The sequence below is a fragment of the Phalaenopsis equestris genome, unplaced genomic scaffold (genome assembly GCF_001263595.1).
Source record: "Phalaenopsis equestris unplaced genomic scaffold, ASM126359v1 Scaffold000854, whole genome shotgun sequence".
In the NCBI taxonomy this organism is placed as follows: Eukaryota; Viridiplantae; Streptophyta; class Magnoliopsida; order Asparagales; family Orchidaceae; genus Phalaenopsis; species Phalaenopsis equestris.
The window spans coordinates 150,077-172,270 of record NW_018165294.1 but is presented as its reverse complement, the minus strand read 5'-3'; the positions used below and the strand labels follow the sequence as shown (position 1 = coordinate 172,270).

Sequence of the window (22,194 nt, the reverse complement as noted above, 5' to 3'; positions counted from 1 at the left end):
TAAGTTTTTATCTTTATTTTTAAACTACTTTTGGTTTTAATCGAGACTTCTTGTTGGTTTGACAATGATTTTTACTTTTAAACTAAAGTGTGGATTTGATTTCTCCATGGATTCTGAGTAGTTTTCTTTATCTTTCTCCTTAAAATGATAAGTAATTAAAGTGTTAGATGGAATTTGTAGAGAGTATTAATCTTTAATGTTGAAAGATGTAGTGATGATTTAATTCCATGCACTTCATTTACTTCTTGATTTGACAATTTGTTATGAGAATATTTAATAACCAGGCTGATATTGTCTCAGTCAACAATCGGAAAGAATCACATGAGGTTATATGAATGAGAATGTAATTAATATGATTAAGTGCAAATAAATAGGAAAATAATCTTTAAAGGGTGTAGAGTTAAAGGACTTTAAAGTGACAGGTTAAAGCCCCCAACTTGGTTTATTATTTTATGTTCTGATACGAGATGTTAGCCCCCAGGTGGAGGGAATCGAGGGAAACTCTAGAGTGAGAGCTAGTATCTTTCCTACCTAGTCTGTCTTCAGAACTATTCAAACTTTAAACTATTCAATATTATTTATAGCATCTCTAGTAAGGGTAAAAAATAATATTGCTCCTATTTGACTAAGCGACTGGTGACTACTCTCCTTGTTGAACGAGAGCATCTAAATAAGGACCTATTGAATGTTGTCATTGATCGCGAGCATTTTAAGGAAATTGATGCAAAGTTTCTAAAGCCTTGCCTCAAGTGTTTATTGATGTTGAAGCCTTGCTGGCCCAGTTAGACCAGAAGAAGGATTGGTTACTCAAGCTACAAGAGCAAGTTGAAGCTCTTCGAGCTTGAGTGGTTATCCTTGAAAAAGCAAATTCAGAGAGGAGCTCTACCATAGTGAAGAATGAAGAGGAGATCATCTGCATCTATCTTTTCTTTCATGATTTTGTGGAAGTTCAATCAGCGATCACTCAATCGACAAGGAAGTAATTGCTCGGTATTTTTGCTCGAGTGAGGGTATACCTTCTGAATGGAAGGAACTTAGTTGCCTAATTGACCTAATGAAGTATTTTCTTGGGGAAGTCAGAAAGGACGACTCTTCCAGTAGTTCAGGAAAATCTTGTTAAGTAGGTGTTCGCCTCTTGTACATAATTTTATGCTTACAATCCTTGAGGGAATTTTCTTTTTATGTATATCTTTTATGTAGTTGTATCTCTTAAAATTTTTATTTTTTATTTTGTTTATTATTCTTATTATTTTTATATTCATACAATTTTGCATTTTCTAAATTTAACTTTCCATTTTGTCTTTGCGCTCTTTCAAATTCCTCCTCGCCTTTTCTTTCTTGCGCCTTCGTCGACAAGAAAGTTGTCATTCTCCTACTTGCTTGTTATTTTAACATGAGAGGTAAGAAGATGATGGAGCTTGGCAATGTGTTCACCTCAAGCAACTTTAATAAAGGTTTTCGGCTGAAACATGCGGTGTTTAAGACCATTTCGATGCAATTTTCTTTAATTTAATGACCATTTGTTGTGAGGCTCGGGAAGATAAAGCCTTGAACTAATATATGGAGGGAGAAATATGTTGTTATCTCAATCAATTTCATTTAGGCATCTGTCTTCTGTTGTTCAAGAAAATGAAGGAGATTCTGCATTCCTATGGGTTGGGTTTAGCATAGATTTGCCCTTACTCTATTTTCTTGATTACGACGTTCATCATATTTCTCTAATGTCACCAACTACTGTGGTCGATCGATTTCTTTCGATCTAAGATCACCCCAAAGGTGTATAAGGATGAGACATTGATCTTCACATCGCCATCAATTGATTTTGTGGGCTTAGAGAATAAGGTCAGTTTGTGGAAGGAGTTCTTCTTTGTGAAGAAAAAGGAAGGATGGATCACCCCTACTACGCTGTGTTCTCCAATTTTGAGCCCCTTGTTTCTTGAATCAGAGTTATCTGACGTCGAATGCTTGAGCTCCCTAAGCCTTAGGAGGCAAGAATTGAATGTGAGGAATTTCACAAAGTCGAAAGTTTTGGAGAAACTACTTCCTGATAAGTTTCTCCTACACAACCATTAAAAATTTTTCTTAAATTTTATGAGTTTGCCTTTTTTGTTTTAAGAAAAAATATGAAGCCACTAATGGTGACTGAAGAGATGTCGAGTCATCTGGAAATTTTGCAAAGAGGGAAGAGGACCTCATCGATACTGTTCGGAGGAAGAGAGCCATAGTTAAAATAAGTGAGGGCGAGGAGGATGAGGTGATTGAACCCTTATATGCACCCTTAACAGAGGTTTTACTTTGTGACAAGACAAAGGTTGCTGGTGAAGTCTCGACGGTGCCAGGACCAAAGCTCCAGGTTCCAACCTCGAGTTCATGTTCCTAGGGAGATAAAGGAAAATAGGTGGTGAGCAAGGATGACCTTGTTTGATTTCCTATAGAAGAACCCTCGACGAAGCGTCATAGAGTGGAATCAACTTCATGTAGTATGAAGTTTATTCAAAACAAAATTATCAATGCAGGCAGTAGAGCAATGTATCTAATGCTAGAGAGTTTGTTGATAGCTCAATAGTTAATATGTGTCAATAGTCTTTAACTTTTAAAAGTTTTTTTTTTTTGCGTAAGTAAAGGATTATTTTGTAAATGCTATTGTTCCTATAACATTAATATCAATAAAGGTATTAGCCATGATACAGACCTCAATATATAAAAATTAGGAAACATTAATATATAATATATTCATTTTATTAATTTCTTGCTAGAAATGGTTGTTCCATGGTCCACTATAGAAGTGTAAAACAGGGATTTTTAGCATGCCAAGTGATCATGTTATTGTTGATGATGATAAAATCTTATTCTACATCATAGAATTATTCTTGGTGATATGACCTTAAAAATTTTTTATCCAATAATTTTGTTGAAATCATGGAATTCCGAGCTTTGAAATGTTAACATTTACCAACTAATAAAAAATATCACCCCCTTCAATCATCATTGACAAACACCTTATAACTAATATTGAATTTCACAAACATTCAACATCTATCAGTAGCTAATATTTCACATTTTCCAACCACCGACATTTAATACCCACCTCTAGGCAACTTAAGTTTTTCTTCATATCAGGATAAGGGCATAGTAAGTTGTCGCGTTACTTGATTTGTGTCATTTCCCATCATTTTTCATCCATTTTTTTTGCTAATTGCTGATGTCCAAAAACCACTCAAATTTAATGTTATCCTTCGTTACTTGATTTGTGTCATTTCCCATCACTTTTCATCCTTTTTTTTTGCTAATTGCTATCCTTTGATGTCCAAAAACCACTCAAATTTAATGTTATCCTTAAAGAAATAGCTTATATCTAAAGAATGCTAAAGATTATCTCAACTTGTTCATGCATTATATAAACACCACCATCACTCAATATTCAATGCCCATAGTAATCAATGTTAAAAATCCTTTAATGACATATACATACTATTTTTTTATCATGAAAATTCGATGCTAACTTCTTAGGTTCTAATTCTACCCCTACTACCAAGTAAATGACAACTCTGGCAACCTTCTTGTGGCCAATATCTAATGTCCTTCAACAATAGATTTTCTACACTAGATGTGTATTTTCCTAGTCATTTTATTTCCCTTTCTGATATAGCAATAACATTCCCCATTATTTGGCATCCTTCAATCTCTTGACTCTTGACTTCCCTCATTATTTGTTGTCCGATAATCATAAATCATTAATTTCAATGTTCGAAAGCAATAGCCAACTAATGTTGACAACTGCCACACTTAACTGCTAATGCTAACAATGCTAGCCAATGTTTGATGTTAAGTAGTGTTTGATATTCATCTTTTTAGTCATTAGCACTCTTATTTGCAAAATAATAAAGTTGATTCTCAGTATAGTCTAACATAAAACTTTCCCCCTTGTCTATCACTTTACTTTATCATCCCCAATACCCATTATTATTTATCAATTTTGACAACTTCAAATCTCTTCAACCAAAGTCACATCTCATAATTTAGGACTATTATAAGTGTATGAAAGAAAATATCTAATTTCATGAAAAGGATGGTCATTCAAATCGCTAGCTTGTACTATTTAGTCAACTTAGATATGAAATTATATTCAATTACTTATTGGTTAAGATTTATAAGATTATTTGTTAGTAAATTTATATGAAAATTATATACTCATTTATAATTTTAAATTATTTATTAACTCATTGAAATATTTATCCAATTAAAATAAAAAAGTCAAATACAAACCAAATAAAATTAAAACATTCAAAGAAGCTAAGTATGACATCGATGAAAGCTCTGCTCCAGCTCTACTCGATCACGAAAAATGTACAACGTACCAAGCCAAGTCCAATCCACATCATGCTCGGTTCGACTCAATTCGATCATAACCATATATAGAAATAATAATAATAAAAAACAAAATCTAGAAATCAATAACCTCATAATAAATATTAAGAAAAATGTTTGCCTATGCTTCATTTTTAGCGTATTTTACCTCCATCACCATTCTCATTATACTAAAATAAATTCAATTAATGATGCTTAAATACTATTTACAAGAAATTTTAAATAAACAAAAATTTTTAGCACAGAAGAAATTAAGAATTATCATCATTTTTAATTAAAAATTATAGCTGGGAGTTTGTGAAAGCACTCATTTGTGGATAAGATTTTTCTTGAGAAAATTAAATTAGAATTATCCATTGCCCGATGATTAAATAAGATTTTTCTTGAGAAAATTAAATTAGAATTATTTATGACATCATAAATCTCATACTTTATAATCTGATCAACCCTCTTAAAAGAAATTTGTGAATCATTGCTTTTGGATAAAAAAAAAATGCATTATAACAATTGATGTTTGATGATATCACCCCAATTAGGGGTGTAAACGCTCGTTTATATTTCGAGCTCAAAAAGTGTGTTCGTGTTCGGCTTGTTTGCTTAACGAGCCGAACACGAGCTGTTCACGAACAAAGAGTTCTTTTAACTACCTTAATCATGTAGTCATAAGATAATAAGGGTTTGAGTAAGATTTAAAAATTATTATTTATATTAAAACATTATTTAAATCTAATTTAATAATTTTTATTCTATTTTCTTAATTAATATTTTAATTGATTATAAATATTTGTAGCATTGTAGTCAATTAGATTTTTTTAAAATACTTAATATATATATATAAACTTGATGAGTCGTATTTCGAGCCAAAACGAGCCGAACACGAACGAACACATCTTAGTTCGTGTTCGGCTCGTTAACTTATCGAACGAATTTAACGAGCCGAACACGAGCTTCTTAACGAGCCGAACACGAGCTGTTCGCGAACAACGAGCTTTTTTGACAGCCCTAACCCCAATCATTTCTTGCATATATAATGATAAAGTTAAGAGCCCAAGGGCCATGGTGCAAAGTGGCTAACGAGTGGGGTATCATCTAACACCCAACTGATTCGGGAGAAGCTTTTACGTGCGGACGGACTTATTTTTTTTTTTCCTTCGTCAATCTTAGCCACAGTCTGGTACTAAAAATTTTTCCTTATTCTGATTCGGAGGCTGGCACGCAGCCTGTTCGAAACAAATGAGCGGGTGCGCCGCTGCAAAACTGCCAAAAAGTACGATGTTTTTGCTTTTTTTATGAGTACCTAAACAAAAAAAAATTATGTAAAATAAAAGTTGCTCATAGAATCAAGAAAATAATATTCACTAACCTCAACTAATTTAATTTATATCGACCAATTATAGAAAATCATAGAGAAATGACCGAGAAGACGTGGAAGTTTGGTGGATCAAATCTTAATTTATAAGAAATGGTTTAAGGTATAGAATTAACGGACATTATGAGAGTAGGAAAGAGTTGCATCCGAAAGGATTCTTTGATCTTCAGAATCACATTTCAAACATAAAGCCATTAATAATAATAATAATAATAATAATATAAATAATAATAATAATGACAATGATAATGAAGGTAATGATAATAATGATGATTTAAGAGTCATGGAGAAGGGATTAAGATTATTTTTATAGGATAAAATCTAGACTGCAAAACTAACCTCTTCTTTATTTGAAGAAACAGACGACTATTGATTCATTTTTGGCTCCAAATCCGTAAAGACTACGCATTCTCCAACAATGCGGGCACAACTACATGTTATCACAATTCTTTTAGCCGATGTTACTCGTCAAAACCAATTGTAAACCCTCACCTCATGCTGGAATAAGAAAATGTCCCACGATAATCATATCCAAATTTGATAAAGATGAATTTTCCAGAGATCAAATTTATTTTGAAACAAGTACAATATAATTTTTAATTATATATAATAACTATAAAACTCACCACAATCAAGTTTAAGCCAAGTTTTTTTTTTTCCCATCCCAATATACTAAGAATCTGTTTGAGATGGTTCCAACTTCATAAAAAGATGGTTGAAAATTATTGTGAAGAAAACAGACTTTTTAAAAGCTGTTATTAGTATTATAAATAGGTTTTTTTTAAAAAAAGTAGCCCGATGGATTTCTTACAATTATTACACATTAACGAATCAAATTGTAAAAAATAGTTTTTGCAACAAACTAATGTTGTAAAGACCAAGTTGCTTTTCAAATACTTGAAGCTACTTGGAGGTAGGGAAACAACTGTCAATTGAAGATGAGTTCGAATGTAGATTAAGTGAATAATGCCGCCGGTGACCTTTTCAGAGATAAAACGTCTATCAACCTCAATGTGTTTGGCCATGTCACGATGCACAACGTTATTTACAATATTAGTGCAACTTGACTGTTACATAAAATCTTTATGGGATTGACTTGGAGCATCTCAACTCATTTAATAATCTTTATATCCACATTCTTTCATAAATTCCAAAAACAAGTGCTCGATACTCAATATATGCACTACTTCTAGAGACTACTATTTGTTTCTTGCTCCTCCATGTAACAAGATTTCCTCATACATAGGCACAATACTCAGATGCGGATCTTCTATCTCTGAATTCTACACAACTAGCATCAATGTGAACTTCTACTCAGCTTGATTTTAAACAATAACCCTCTGCTAAGGGACTTCTTAAAAAATCTCTATATTCTGTAAACTATTTCGAAATATTTTTCATTTGAACTATTCATATGTTGACTCACAATACTGATATAGTAAGTGATATTAATTCTAGTGCGTGACATGAATCTAAGCTTTCCCACCAATCTCTGGTATATACATTTTTAAACTAGTCTCTTTTCTCACCTGAATGTAATTTTTTGTTGAAATCAATGCGAGTGTCAATAGGTTTACACCTCGGCATTCAGGTTTGTACCTCGGCATTCATGTCTCTTTTAGTAGGTGAAAGATGTAATCACAATTCCCATCTTGGATCTGCCCACTTCCATGCTTAGAAAGTATCTCGCAACTCCTATATCCTTGCTTTCAAATTCAGTGAAAAGAACCTCCTTAATCTTCCCAATCTCTTGTTCATCATTACCCGTCAGAATCATATCTATATAAACAATGAGTATAGCTTTCTTATCTTCCCATGTATGCTTTATGTATAATATATGATCAACTTAATATTGGATGTACCCATTAGATTTTAGTCTTGACAAACTTGTCAAACCAAGCCCATGGAGATTGTTGGAGGCTATAAAGTGACTTTCTTATTTTACAATTGATTTGAGATATTTTCAACCTTGATGGGATCTCCATATACACTTCTTCCTCAAGGTCTCCTTTCAAAAAGGTATTCTTGATCTCAAGTTGATGAAGTTTTCACTATTTGTTCACTGCCAATTGAAAGAACTCTTACAGTGTTTAGCTTGGCCAATGTTGCAAATGTTTCTTGATAGTCTATCTCAAAAGTCTGAGAGAAACCTTTGGCCACCAACCAGTTCTTGAACCTCCTAATGCTCCCATGCTTTGTACTTGAGATCGAACAACCATTTGCACCCAACGAGTCTTTATCAGAAGAAAGCTTTGTAAAGGTCCATGTATCAATCATATCAAGTGCTTGGATCTCCTCTTCAACTGTCTTTTTCTCATTTTGGACTTTAAAGTGCTTCATGAATAGACATGAGTAACTACACACTCTCCAGATTAAATACAAAAAAAAAAAAATTATAACGTAAAGATAACTTCCCGTAGGGCACATACTCCTGGATAGGATAATTTGTGCAACTTTCCCTTATCTTCTCCACTAGATTCCACATCCCTGGAAACTTTAGAGATGTGTGAATTCATATTTGATTGTAAACAGTCTTATGATTCTATATTATCTTTATCTTGATTAGTGGATTTCTTTCTCCTAATGTACACTTAAAGTTCCTTGTTCATATCCTTCTTGTCAATCTTAGGTTGAATATCCTCAAGTGGTGGAACTTGGGAGACATGATTGTTAAAGGGAAATAGAATAGATTGTGATAACTCTAGATAAGTGTGTGGGAATCCAGAGTAATGTCCCAAATCTGATATAGGGGGCTTTAGATTTGGAATAGTATGATTGTTTTTTTTTAAATATCATTCATTAAGTTTTACTATTTTTTTGTAATGTGAGAATAACACTTCTATCCCTTTTAGTTAAAAGCATAACCAAAAAAGTTGCATTGATAGATTTTCTCACAATACCCTCAAGTTTTGTGTGTTTTGGTTTATGAATGTGATCAAAATAAAAAGTCAAATATTTGTAAAAGAAGATTGGATGAGAAGACTCTAACATGAGGGTATGTTTCCATCAAAACATTGAGAGGGGTTTTGAATCTAAGGACCCTGCTTGGCATTCTATTAATGAGTTAGGTGTTTGTAAACACTGCATCTCCCCATAAAACTTTTGAGATATTGTGAGAAAGAATTAAAGACCAAGATATCTTGAGAAGATGTTTATTCTTCCTCTCAGTTATCCAATTTTATATGAAATTTCAACACAAAAACTCACATTTATGATACCATTCTTTGCAAGGTAGGGTTCAAGGATCGAGTTAAAGTATTCCTTTCCATTATCAGTTTTAAGAATTTAAATTTTGCATTGGAACTAAGTGTATCATGTCATGAAATGACTAAAGATTTGGGTACTTTCAAATTTCTCTTTCATGAAAAATATCTGATTGGTTTTAGTGTGATCATTAATGGAGGAGACAACCATTTAGCTCCATTGATGGTTTAAAATTTTGATGGTCCCCAAATGTCATTGTGGGTGATAGATAAAGAATGTGAATGTTTATACTGAGATAGATGATATACATGATTGATATGTTTAGCCAATTGACAGACTTCACACTAATAAAACACTAACTTTTTATAATCAAGAGATGTGGATACAACTTTGCAATATAATGAAAACTAGGATGACCAAGATGATAATGTCATAGTAAAACATGACTTTCAACAAACTTAACACGATAGACTAAAAAACATAGGAAGATGATGGTTGAGAAGAAACTTGTGTGTAAAGAGAATAACTTTCCTTGAACAGTTATAGACCATGATAAAATTCAGCACTGCCAATCACCTTCCGCAAATCCACCACCTGAAATTCACAAGAGTTAGAATGAAATTTAGTAACACAGTTCAAACAAGAGTATGCTTACTAATTGAAAGTAAGTTGTAATCTAGCTGGGGGACATAAAATACAAAATAAAGTTGAATCTCTTGGTAGACTTTCGCTTTTCCTTTCAAAATAATCCTATAGTGAGATCCATCGACAAATCTAACAAATTTGGAGGTGATGGTCTCTTCGTAGTTGATGAGAGCATAAATGTCTCGAGTCATGTGATAAAAAACACCTGAATTTATTATCCAAGGTCGAAACCTTTCATTGTTAGCAAATTAGGAGAAGGATATGATACCTTGGTGTATCATCAAGCTGGAAGGCTGCTTAGTCGTGCTAATAGGAAGCTTCTTCAACACCTCCAGTTGTTCCTTGGTGAAGGGACTAGGGTCGAACAACTCTTTAGAAAAGGTAAGAGCATGAATTTTGTTGTTTTGATCCTTCCTCATTGTCCAAATTTCCAATCTACTGGTTTTTCATGTAGTTTACAACATTTATCATTTGTGTGATCGTGTTTCTTGCAATGTTCTTACAAGGGACGATTCTTCTTTGGCTTTGAATCATGGGAGTTTTGCGCGTGCAAAGCAGAGCTTCCTATGCTAGATAAACCCACTTCCTGACATCATGAGCTTCTTCCCACTTTCTTCTCTTCTAAATTCAACAAAAGCTTCCCTAGTGGAAGGGATAGGCTTCTTCCTCTGACCACATATAAGTTCTTATTTAGAACTAATAAGAACTTTGTCATCCTCTTCTTCTCCACTATTGTTTTATATACATAACATCTTGATGACACTTCCACACATATGTATCATACATATGTAATTGTAACAAATTATTTGATAGTGTGTTGAAATATTGAGTAACACTCAACTCTTCTTGTTGGAGCTCCATGCATTTTTCCTTAATCTCAAACAATTCTACAATATTTTCAGTATTAGAATGACGTCTCACAACTTCCTAAATCTCTTGTGATGTCCTGCAAATTAATAAATATTCAACTTTTGTAGTCATAGCATCGATCAACCAAGATTTAACCGTATGATCCTAAATCTTTTATGAGTGATGATTAGGATCAACGAGCTCAAGAATTGTCTTCTCCCTTGAGATGTTCTTGTTTTACTTTTTTACAAAATGTACATAAAAACAGATTGAGAGTATTGAAGGAAGTTATGACCATTTGAGTTTATACTTTGCGATAAAAGTACAAAGTTTAAAGGCTATTTGGACTAAATTTCTAATCTCTAATTTAGAACCTCTGAAACAGACTAAACATCTTCATTTTGCACATTGTCATAAACCCTATGCACGTTTAGGAATGGATAGGGGAAAACCTGGTTGGTTGTAGCTTCCTGACAAACCCTTGTAGCATGATTCTTGGTTGTCGCTCTGCTTGTTTAAATCCTTTGGAAGGTCGGCCAGGAAGGCTGGGAAGGATCAAGAAGGAGAAGTGTTTGGAAGGCCAGCCAGAAAGGGAGCTTTTAGTTACTTTTCTTGCTCGGGAAGGGGCGGTCAGGTCACCAAAGGATAGTCTACATGCTGGCTAGAGGGTTTCTGATGGCTGCAGGGAGAAATTGGGTTGCTGGACGGCTGTTGGAGAGGCTCCAGAGGTTGTAGGATTGAGCAGAGGAGGGTCTGCGGGCTCATTGAAGGGATTGTGATGACAACAAGGAGGATTTAGTTCGAAAAAAGCCTGTGAAACATGCGTATGAGTGAGACGAGCAAAGCAGACGGGTCTTTGTGCGATGCGATCCTGCAATTTATCTTTCGCAAACCGGTCAATCAGAGGGGGAAGCAAGGGCTTCAACTCCTAGATCACACACGCACATGAAGGAGACAGACCCAAACAAAATTGAAGACGAACAAGGCTAACGTCGAAGACAAACGACACCAACGGGAACAATTTGACGAGGCTTTCATAGTATGTAGAAAGGTGAAGAAACTATATTATCTTATTTCTCATCTTCAAATTACAATATTTCCCCATAATTTATAGGGAATATCTACGACAAATATAAATAAGGCTATAACAACTTCCCAAATACAAGACAAACAATAAATGAAAGACATAAAACATGATAAAAAGAAATAAAAATGAAATAGAAAACTTCCTCTAATGGCTTCCACAAATTGATCATTAAAGGTCCATATAGCCGATAGTCTAGTTCACCTAACTGAAACAGAATTCCACAATTTCTAACCAATATATATATATATATATATATATATATATAGAGTATATATATATATATATAAAGTAGCAAACAAGTACTAATCAAACAAATTGGTGGTAATGGTTTGGAAAGCAAAGTAGTGAGAAAAATATCACAAGCAAACCCTAAAAGTCTTTCACTGGTTTTAACATCCACTAAGATTATCCACTATTTAGAAGCTGAATCCAAAGTAATACTAGTTGACCAATGAATTCATGCCAACATCAAATCCAAAATCAACCATTGGTAAGCACTAAAATTTGTTTACAATCCTTCTTCACATTAAATATTTTCATATACAATTCATCACTAACAGAACCTCATAATTATCATCATTAGCCTCATTCAACACAACGTGGTTGCTTTTACATTATATATAAAGTTCAAGAAAATGAAGGCAGTGAAGCCTCTTTAGCACAAAATTTACCTCATCTCAGCACGACATAATTTTGACCATTAGTTTTCTGTATTTTGGATATTCTCTTGAGAATATCAGCAAAAGCAGCCTTATCCTGTAAGATAAAGTACAAAAATGCAAAAAAAAAAAATTAAGATCAGATGAATAGTTGACAATAAAAAAGAAAAATATAAATTTATTAATAACAAAATGAATAATTTGAAATCAATCCTAGCAAAAGTCATACTTAGACAGACTAGAAAAGAGAACTAGCAGCACGAGAAATTTTTCAACAAACTTGCCAAACCAGCCAAGACACAATCACACATGATGGAATACTTTCAAAAGAAGGGCAGCTACTTGCAAAATCCAACTTGTATAGGAACATTCAGAAAAACAATGCCTCTAGTTGAATCACTGGTTTAGGGTACTCCAAGGTTTTTATAAAATCACAGATTCACTTGCTTTAGCGTCGGTTGAAATGCTCCATGACGGATGAAATGCTCCATGACAGTTGTAAATTACAGATTCATATACTTTTAAAACCGTTATAAACACTAAGCAGAATGAAGAATTTTTTAGATCTAATTGTTGTCGTCCAATTTCTCGAGTTCTCTAAAATTGATAAAAAAAAAATAGCATATTCCTAGTTCAGATAGATTTTAATTCTTAACTTTTCTTCATAACCACACCCATGAAAGCATACAGAAAGGGTTCTTTTAGAGCTTTCGTTGCTGTTATGAAAAATACTAAATATAAAGCTCGTATATTAGGTAATCAAATTAGAAGAGACTTAATTTCAGATAGTTTTTATATTAGATGTATTCCTAATCCAGAGAGAGTCTATATAAAATTGTAAAATATGATTTCAACGAGAAATAAGAAAGTATTCTTTCCATCACATAATGAAAAGTTAGCTGAAATTAATTATTATTACTAGAATAAAACTATGAGACTATTTAAGAAATACTTCTCAAGAAAGTCACCTTACTGATAGTACTCGAGCTGAGACTGAGCCAAATTATTTTGAGTAGATAAGGGTGGATACTCAGCTTTTGATACAAATATAAAATTCTATCAAACTTGATCAATCCAATCATATTACTCATTGTAAATGTATTAAAGCTGCGATGGAGGAATTGTCGTTTGTGTTATCTGGGAGAGAATAATTCTCGAATGTTTGATGTATGTAAGAAATTTTATCATGTTGAACAACTGGACCACTTAACAGTATATCACATGCACTTCAAACATGTGTATAAAGAATTGAACGCACTACTACCCTTTAGTACTGATGTACGAATCCAGGTTAAAAGAATCACACATTTGGGGAAATCACTTTTTACATGAATATGAATTTCATGAATGAAGCAACAATCAAAGATAGAGTTTGAAGTGGATTAGTGACCAGCATTACAACCAAAGCGATTACCACATAAGAGCTACCTGCAGGTCATAGATGCAATATAAGATTTGAATGTGATTTAGAAATGGAATATTTTACTAGGGCCAAAAACAACTAATCATACCCAAACAAACCTAAACATAAACCCAAATCAAGCTACGACTCAAGCCACAAGTCAAACCAAACATGTGAGCCATGGTCAAGTTTAGATGGCAATTGGTGTATGGAGCAAAGACATATTATATGAGAGCAGCATAATTGGCTACAAAAGCAGGAGAAAGAAGATTAATGAATGATATTAAAATGCAAAACCAATTCCCTAAAACCAAGAGACTGACCAAGGTTAAAAGGGGAGAGGATTTAGGCCTAAATTATCCAAAAAAAAAAAAATGTAGGACAAGTGATCAAATAAGGAGGGCCAACTATATGATAACTTGATTCATGATAGCGGTTAAATATGAGATAAGATTTTGGGATTTATCAATTATGTAGCATTTTCCGTTTCATATAAATAATACAATGATTATAAGCACTCATCATCATTAAATTATGTGAAATTCTCATTCTGCACAAACCCTAGCTGGCCATTCCTCTGCTCTCTAGTCGTCTCCCTTTCTCTCCTCATTCTACTTCTCATTCTATCTCTCCTACCAAAGAACTAAAAGAGAAGAAGATCAGGAGGCTGCATCAAGGAGGCTTCAACAAGCAGTCCGTCAATACAAGAACAAGGAAACCACAACAGCAAAAAGAGGAAGCGTTTAAGAGAAGTAAAATATGATCAATCAGAAAAGATCTACACTTGGATGATTCCATGCCAATTCCTACAAGGATTAAATCCATCGTGATTGAAAATATCAATATCTAATCCACTACTTAGCTAAAGATCCTTCAAGGAAATTGCATTATTCCTAACCTAAAGTAGAAATTCAATTGTCTTGATTTATTTGTGTTTAAGATCACTTCATCCTTCAACATCATGTTATGCTTTCCATTAACTACACATAACAACTGGAAAACAAGAACCAACCCCCGGTCTCATTCAATAAGTGTGTTAGATGCTAGCCACTTGATGGATTTAGATCATATTTGAAAATAATACTAGTACGTTTCTTTATAATAAACACCAGCAAATTTACAGAATTCAATTTCACTCATATACATGAAAAAAAATCTATATTCATTGATTACCATGATCATTATTTATGCCAATGGTAAAATCAAATGCTTTCTTGAAAAATAAATAAAATGCCTTATTTAGGTAAAGTATTTCATGTGGAGAACACTCTCATGTACAATTTAGAAATATCAAATATAACATATAAAAAAAAAATGCGCCCTTTGTGATAATTGAGAGAAAATTCAATAGCAGGAATTAAGTGAGGGTATAAAATGTGTCCGTGATAAAGCCAAAAAAAATGGTTATATTAATGAGCCAACAACTTTTTCTTTCTAAATCAACTTCTTTAAGCTAGACGATCTTATGATGAAAATGCTAATGTCACTGATTTAAACTATTTAAACAAGATTAGAATCTACTTGAATGATTTAGGTCAATAAGTCGATATTGCACGAGCTTGTGCCCATCATTACACATTTTAGGTATAATTTAATCCAAGTGATGAGCAAACACACAAGACAACCAATGCTAATCATAAATGTATCATTGATTGCTTTATATGGCATTATAATTGTTGATAATAAGTTAAATGCAACTTGGACTGACCATAAGTTAAAGTTGGACATGCTTTGTTGCAGTCATTCCTTAGGAGGGATTTTATCCTTCTTATGTCAAAAGCGGTCGCCCAACTCATACCTTCACCATATAAAGATGACTATAACATCGAGAAAACAGAGCCTAAGTTTATAAAACCATTGAAAAATAATTTCCAATTCTTCCAATTTTTTGCCTGACCCCATGTAGTAGGATTAAGGTTTTTTTGTTGTTGTTGTTGTCGTCGTCGTCGTCGTCTTTCAAAACGCCAAGCAATGCTTGATGCCACATATGGATTCTTGTACTATAATCCCAAAATAGACCAAATCTTCTATCCCTTTTCCTCGACTCAATTATTTATGTAACAAATGCCAACATTTCCTGTTCATTGTTCTATTTTTAGAATAGAAGGCAGCCTAGATCTCTCTTTTCAAGTTTGCATGAATAATTCTATGGAAATTCCAATCTTAGATATTGCCCATTCATTCCATAGATGAGAACTTTTCACCCTTCCCCCTCATTTTCTTAAATGATAAAATGGCCAATTCTACTAAATTTCAATGCTAGTAGTGGTTAGGTCCAATGATAAAGTAGTGTAAATTTATTACATAGCACATCATACATCTCTATTTGCATCAATTAGAAGACCAATTTACCAATTTCTGAAAAATAAATAAATATAAGAAGAAAATCGAAAATTTCTCATTTTATTTTGAACTTTTTTCACTTGTTTTTTGTTTTCCAAAAATAGGCTTATAAAAGATCAACAAACCTAAGCAATGCCTTCATGTTTGCTCACAAAATAATATCTTTGTACTAAATTGTATAATGGTTTGAAATAGATTAAGTACCTAAAATTATTAGTAAATACTATATTCCTTATTCTTCTCATAAATATTAATGCAAAATATAATGCAGCACGAATATATCAGAATGATAAATGATATGAGAACCAACTCCAAAATACAATAGCAAAATATAAAAGATAAAATTTTAAAAACTACAATCATACTGGCCATGTTTTATTTATAGCCGGAGTATTGGTAACGAAGAAGTTTCAATTCGAGTGCAACAAAAATGAGAATGCCAAGAAGGTGATTAAAATAAAAAAGTTAACAAGACATCATAATATATCTAATACATGGTAGAACTCACACCCATTGAAGATAAGATGATGAAAAATAGAAATGGCTGTGAACATCTACAAAACAAAAAGAAAGTAATAACAAGGATAGAAATTATGCAAATGCTTCAAAATAAAAGTAAAAAGAGAATGAATGAAGATTCATAAAACTAACTCAAATTACTAAGGGAGATAGTGATTATGAAATTGAGGAACACACACACACACACACATGTGCACAAATAACATAAGTGATGAGCACAAATAATAAGTGCAAAAATACCCAGCATAAGATAATAAATAGTAATATTTAAAAACAATAACGTAACTAAAGATATATTACATATATAAAAATTAAACAATCATTTTGTCAATCAAATGAAAAATATTTTTCAATACCCTTACAAATGACTCTATTATAAAACGAAGGGAAGATTTAAATACATACCGCCAAATTCTTATGTATTTACATATCTAGCACCTAAACTTCAATTTTTAAATATATGCCGCCATATTATGCATGAAAAGGTGTATTTCTCTTTTTAAAAGTTAAAATAGTGGTATTTTTTATGTACTATGAAAGATTTGGTATATGTAAAAAGTAAAGTCTAGGTGTTAGATATGTGAATACATGAGAATTGAGTGGTATGCATATAAATATCCCAAAAAGAAGAAGATAAAGCGGTACAAAAATGTAAAATGGCTACAAATATGTAAAAGGATTTTTATATAAGAACTAATATATCATGTGACACTTGAAAGAAATGAATGAAGATTCATAAGCCAAACAAAACTAGTTAGAGGGCTAAAACTGATTAGTTTTATCGATTTAATAATGATATTTACATATTTTATTATATATAAATGATTAATTACTGCAAAGGGCAAATAATCAACTCAATAATACACAGCATAAGATAACAGATATTAATGTTTGAAATAATTAATGCAAATGAAGTAATAAATATCCGTAAAAATTTATTAAAATTACATAACTTAGCATGTTAAGAACAAATTAATCAATCATAGTTGTTATGTAAATAATATTTTTTTTATCAATGTATAAATCTCTCAATTATAATATTAAATTACAATTAAAAAGGAAAGGGAAGATTAATAAAAGGGTAAGAAATTATGAAAACAGACATGCATAACAGAGTTAATACCTAATGTACCAAAATAGATATGAAGAAGAATCATACAGATGACACAAAGTAGTTGTAAGGCTAATGATGATGAGGAACAAATATATAAATACATTTAAAGAACATTTTAATATTCTAGCATATACTTGATAGCTTACCAAAACAGATTATAAAAAAATAATACAAAATGTATGAAAACACTGAAAATTAAAATAATAAGAGGGTTAAGTTAAAATGGCATATTTTATTTCCGAATTTTATTCTCTTGTTTTGTGTAAAAATATAAGAAATTATCCACAAATAGGTGGAGAAAATTCTATCTTGAAGATAAACAAATCTAAAAACCAGCCATTAATTCTAAAGCCCAAATTTTATTCTCAAATAAAAACCTATGAAATGAATAAACACACCTAACTTTCCAATCACTTATTTCAACATTGGTTTATCCCTCACTTCCACTTTAATTTCCTCCGTGTCTAATTTTTTGGACTTGATTCCAAAAAGTCAGTCCTCATGAATAGTGAAAATCAAACAAAAGGAAATTTTTATGGGCTACAAATCTCATATCATTTGAATGAAAGAAACTAACTAAAGAGGTATCAAATTGTGAAGATGTCTCTAAAACAAACAAAAAAATCCATCATCTTGTTGATCTTCCTCTGGATCTGAAAGATAAAGTTTTCACGTTAGGATGTAACATACTTCATAAATCTATCATGATTATTAAGCACAATGATGGCTAAATCAACAAATTATACACGTTCATAACAACCACAAAAGATGTTGGGGACGCTATCAAACAAACTTACTAAAAATTTAAAGATGTATCTTTCATTTAAGAGATCAAAATGAAGCTCTAAACGGCCAATGTAAACTATTTATCATTGAATACTTAATGCAATGGAAGTATATTGCTTAGAACTAGATTACTATCAAGATCTTAAGAGGAAGTGTAATGACCATTCTGGGATTGTCAAACAATATATTTAAAAAGCAAATATTTTAGAATTTCTTTTAAGATTGAATATTGAATTCGTCCAAGTTCGTACCTAAATCTTGAGTCGAGAGAACCTACGAACCTTAATGAAGTATTCTATCTTATACAAACCAAATAAGAAAGAGGGATGGTAATATTTGACAATCCCAAATCTGAAATATCTGCCATGACATTCACGGAAACTTAAGGGCAAGGAATTTAAGGATGGTAATATTTGACAATCCCAAATCTGAAATGTCTGCCATGACATTCACGGAAACTTAAGGGCAAAGGAATTCTTGCCACAAAATCTTCTTAAGAAAAAAAAAAAAGATAAAAACCTTTTTCACAAAAGCAACCTATGGTGTAATTATCAGAATAAAAAAGTCATATCAAATACAAATGTTGGAAGCTCCACAAAAAGCCATAAGGCTGCAATGGAGCCAAAGAACGTCAATTAAAAGGGCATACCTTTCTCACTGAACAAGAAAAAACTCAACTCAAGCAAAATGGATAAGCTAAGGAGCTTACTCGATTCCCTAAGAAAATCTTTCCAGTCGTGCTTTATAACTCAAAATGATACAAATTCTAACTTCTGTAATTTTACGTCTCAAGCAGTTCCTCTAAACCCCGGATTATAATTCAACATCCACTGATCATTTGACAAACCTTGTCAATGCTTTCTAAACCAATAAATCTTGCCCTAAAAATAGAAAAAATAAAAATTAGCCAGCGGTTCCCTACTCACTATTAAAAATCAAATGAACATTCCTATTTCTCCTTATGGTATTTAAGATAATAATTATAAGGAAGGCTTTAAGTAAAGGAGAAATTTCTTGTAACTTTCAGAAGGTGCTAGTTTTTCCTTTCTACCACCCAATTTTTTGTATTGGTTGTTGTTGACCTCATTTTTGGTGAGGTCTCTTCCTCTTCTTAGAGCCTAGGATCTAGCCTTAGGGTTTCCTACCGACTCTCTTAGAGGACTAGCCTGGCGCCCACACTGATTAGAAATTCAAGCAACTTTCTGACCGGTTCTAAATCCTCAACGCTTAGTTGAGTCGATTAAAATCAGCGTGACGAAGCTCGAGTCAAGTACCCTTAGGATCTAAAGCCTTAGGAAACACTTTGTGTCGTCCGCGCACAATCATCAATGCACGAATACCACAGTGCACACATCGACGCACACAATTGTTAAAATTCACGTCTCCGCACTTGTAGGAGGCTCCACGATCGATCATAAGTGATTATTTCGACGAAACACAAATTTGATGCGTTTCCGACCCGACCAGCGATGAGGTCGTTCGGACGATCCCGGATGAGGAAATGGACCTCGTCGGCGCGTTCAGAACGTCGACTTTAGTTACTAAGGACTCCTACTTCGATATGGTTTTGTGCGCGAGCTAGAGGTGCGCAATTCGAGGATTTTTAAACATTATTTATACCTTGGGGGGGTATGTTTGGCAATATAAGACCGATGGGGTCTTTTTATTACGGGGGAAGGCCTTAATTTGCCGTGGTCCTTGCTTGGTTCCGTCCCCAATTGGAGCCCAGGCTCCTCTCGCTCGCTGCTCCTCTTGGTTCCCTCTCCGGATTTAGCCCTAATCGTGCCTTCCTTCGTGTTGGTTCACTCCGTTCGCGTAACGAAGAGTAAACTCTTCCCCTCTCGACATCCTCTCTTTTCGAAGCTTTATGCTTCCTCTCACTGCGCGGGAGCCCATTCGGGGTAGGTTGATTGGGTGCGTGTGTTCCCTGGGTCACGAATTGGGAAACTTCTCCTTCCCGATCTTTCTTCGTTGTGGCCTCGACTGCGGCATTTTTTTTTTCTTTTGACTGGGTGCTGTGCTTTGTGGAGGGAAGTCCTGCAAGCTCCTCTTTCACCGGGGGGCATCAAAAAAACTCGGTGGGGAAAGTTCTTGGTAGGGTTACGAAGCTTGAGGCCTGGGAAGTTTCTGCAAAAATTTCTTCTCGGCTAGGTGCTTGTGAGCTTGGAGTCCGGGAGTGTTGTGGCTTTGCTTGTGAGCTTGAGGTTTAGGAGTGTCATGGCTTTTTCTTTTGTTGATTACAGAAGCCCGAGCAAGTTATGTTTCCTCTCTCCTGCTCTTCTTCCCTGCTCGACTAAAGTTGGAATCATGGCCAACTGTTAGATTTTAGCTTACTTCAGTCCAAATACAAGCTATTAGGCTTGTTTTAAATATTTCATGGTACTTAGCTAAGAATGTAGGATAATGAAAGACATGGTTTAATTCTTATGCATGTGTGAGCTTCCTCCTTATGTTCTTATCACATCTATGCTGATATGTTGAAGATCTAGGTTGCGGCTTTCCTTGCTGCCTGGGTTTAACATGGAGGATTTATGGGCTGTTTTAGCCCTATGGGCTGCAGTTTCCTTTGCTGTACTGATTTGACACTGAGGCTTTTGAAGATTTTAATTTGGGGGTTTTGTTTTGTGCTTCCTTGCTGCCCTCCTACTCGAAACATATTCAGGTGGCTTTTATTTGTTTTTAGGGCTCTTGGAGGTTTGGTTTGGTGGCTAAATTTTGCTTCCTGTTGTTCCCTATATTCAAACACATGCTGAATGTTTTTTTGGTGCTTTGAGCAGCTGTTTGGTGGCTCGGTTTTGCTCTTTCTGCTGCTGCTCTTGTTCGAATACATGTTGGCATTATTTCTTGCTTTAAGCAACTCTTTTAGTGGTTCGGTTTTGCTCCCTGCTGCTGCTCCTGTTCGAATATATACTGAAATTTGTTTGATGTTTTTAGCAGTGGTTTTGGGGTTTAGTTTCATTTCCTGTTGAGGCTTCCCTATTCGAAATATAGGTTGGATGAAAATTTGGTTTTCATTTAAAAGCTTGGGAGCTTGTTTTGGGCTTGGTTTTATTTCCTAGTTGCCCCTGGCCGTGAGCCTTCCTGTTGTGTTTCTTCTGTTTAGTTTGGGTTTTGTTGTCCCCTTTGCTACTTCCCCTAGGTGTGGGTCTTCCTGCTATTTCCTGAGTGTGAGTGTGGGTTGGCGTTCCATCCTGGCGTCCCCTGGTCGTGAAACTTCCTGTTGTGTTCTCCTGTTTGCGTTGAGTGTTAGCTGGAGGCTCCCCTTTAGCTGCTCCTACTCGTGAGCTTGTGGCTGTTGGTTTGGGTTTGGTGGCTCCTCTTGCTCTTCCTACCCGAGAGCCCCCCTTGTCTTTGTTTGTTGGTTCCCTTGTGCACCTGTTTGATGGCTCCTTGTTGCCCTGGCCGTGAGCACCTATATGGGATTCTTTGAATGATGTTGGGTTCATATGGCATTGGAAGCTTTTGGCTTGAGGTGGAATTGAATGCTTTAATCTTGGTAAAATGGAATACTTCAATTCTTGTTATTTGGAAGAATTCAAATGCCTCTTTTCGAGGAATGATATGCTAAATGTTTGGAGATGTTTCAGGGCCCAATTCTGCAGGCTGGATTGATTGCAAAAAAAAAAAAAAAAAAAAAAAAAAATATTTGCTCAATCGAGAAGTCCCACCAGTTGGATGTTTTAGGCTATGAGAAAGGTTTAGGTAGCTTGGAGGTCTGTAAATTGTGCATTTCGGAATTGTTCCTAGCTAGGCTTGGGGATGTGCCCATCTCATTTTGCTCAATCGAGAAGTCCCACCAGTTGGATGTTTTAGGCTAATTCTCCTACCACTTTGGCTTTTCTTTCTAAA

At 33.9% G+C, this 22,194-nt stretch overlaps 1 protein-coding gene across 1 annotated transcript in view; it reads right to left on the bottom strand.

The window, feature by feature from the left end:
- Positions 1–9,214: 9,214 nt before the first annotated feature.
- LOC110031858 (transcription initiation factor IIF subunit alpha) overlaps positions 9,215–22,194 on the bottom strand; it is a 59,998-nt gene continuing 47,018 nt past the window's right edge. The window contains exons 9-10 of the mRNA XM_020735282.1: positions 12,194–12,278; positions 9,215–9,535 (exon numbers count right to left, since the gene is read on the bottom strand). Of these exons, the coding sequence (XP_020590941.1) occupies positions 12,195–12,278 (84 nt within the window). The 3' untranslated portion in view covers positions 9,215–9,535; position 12,194. The remainder of the gene's footprint in view (positions 9,536–12,193; positions 12,279–22,194) is intronic.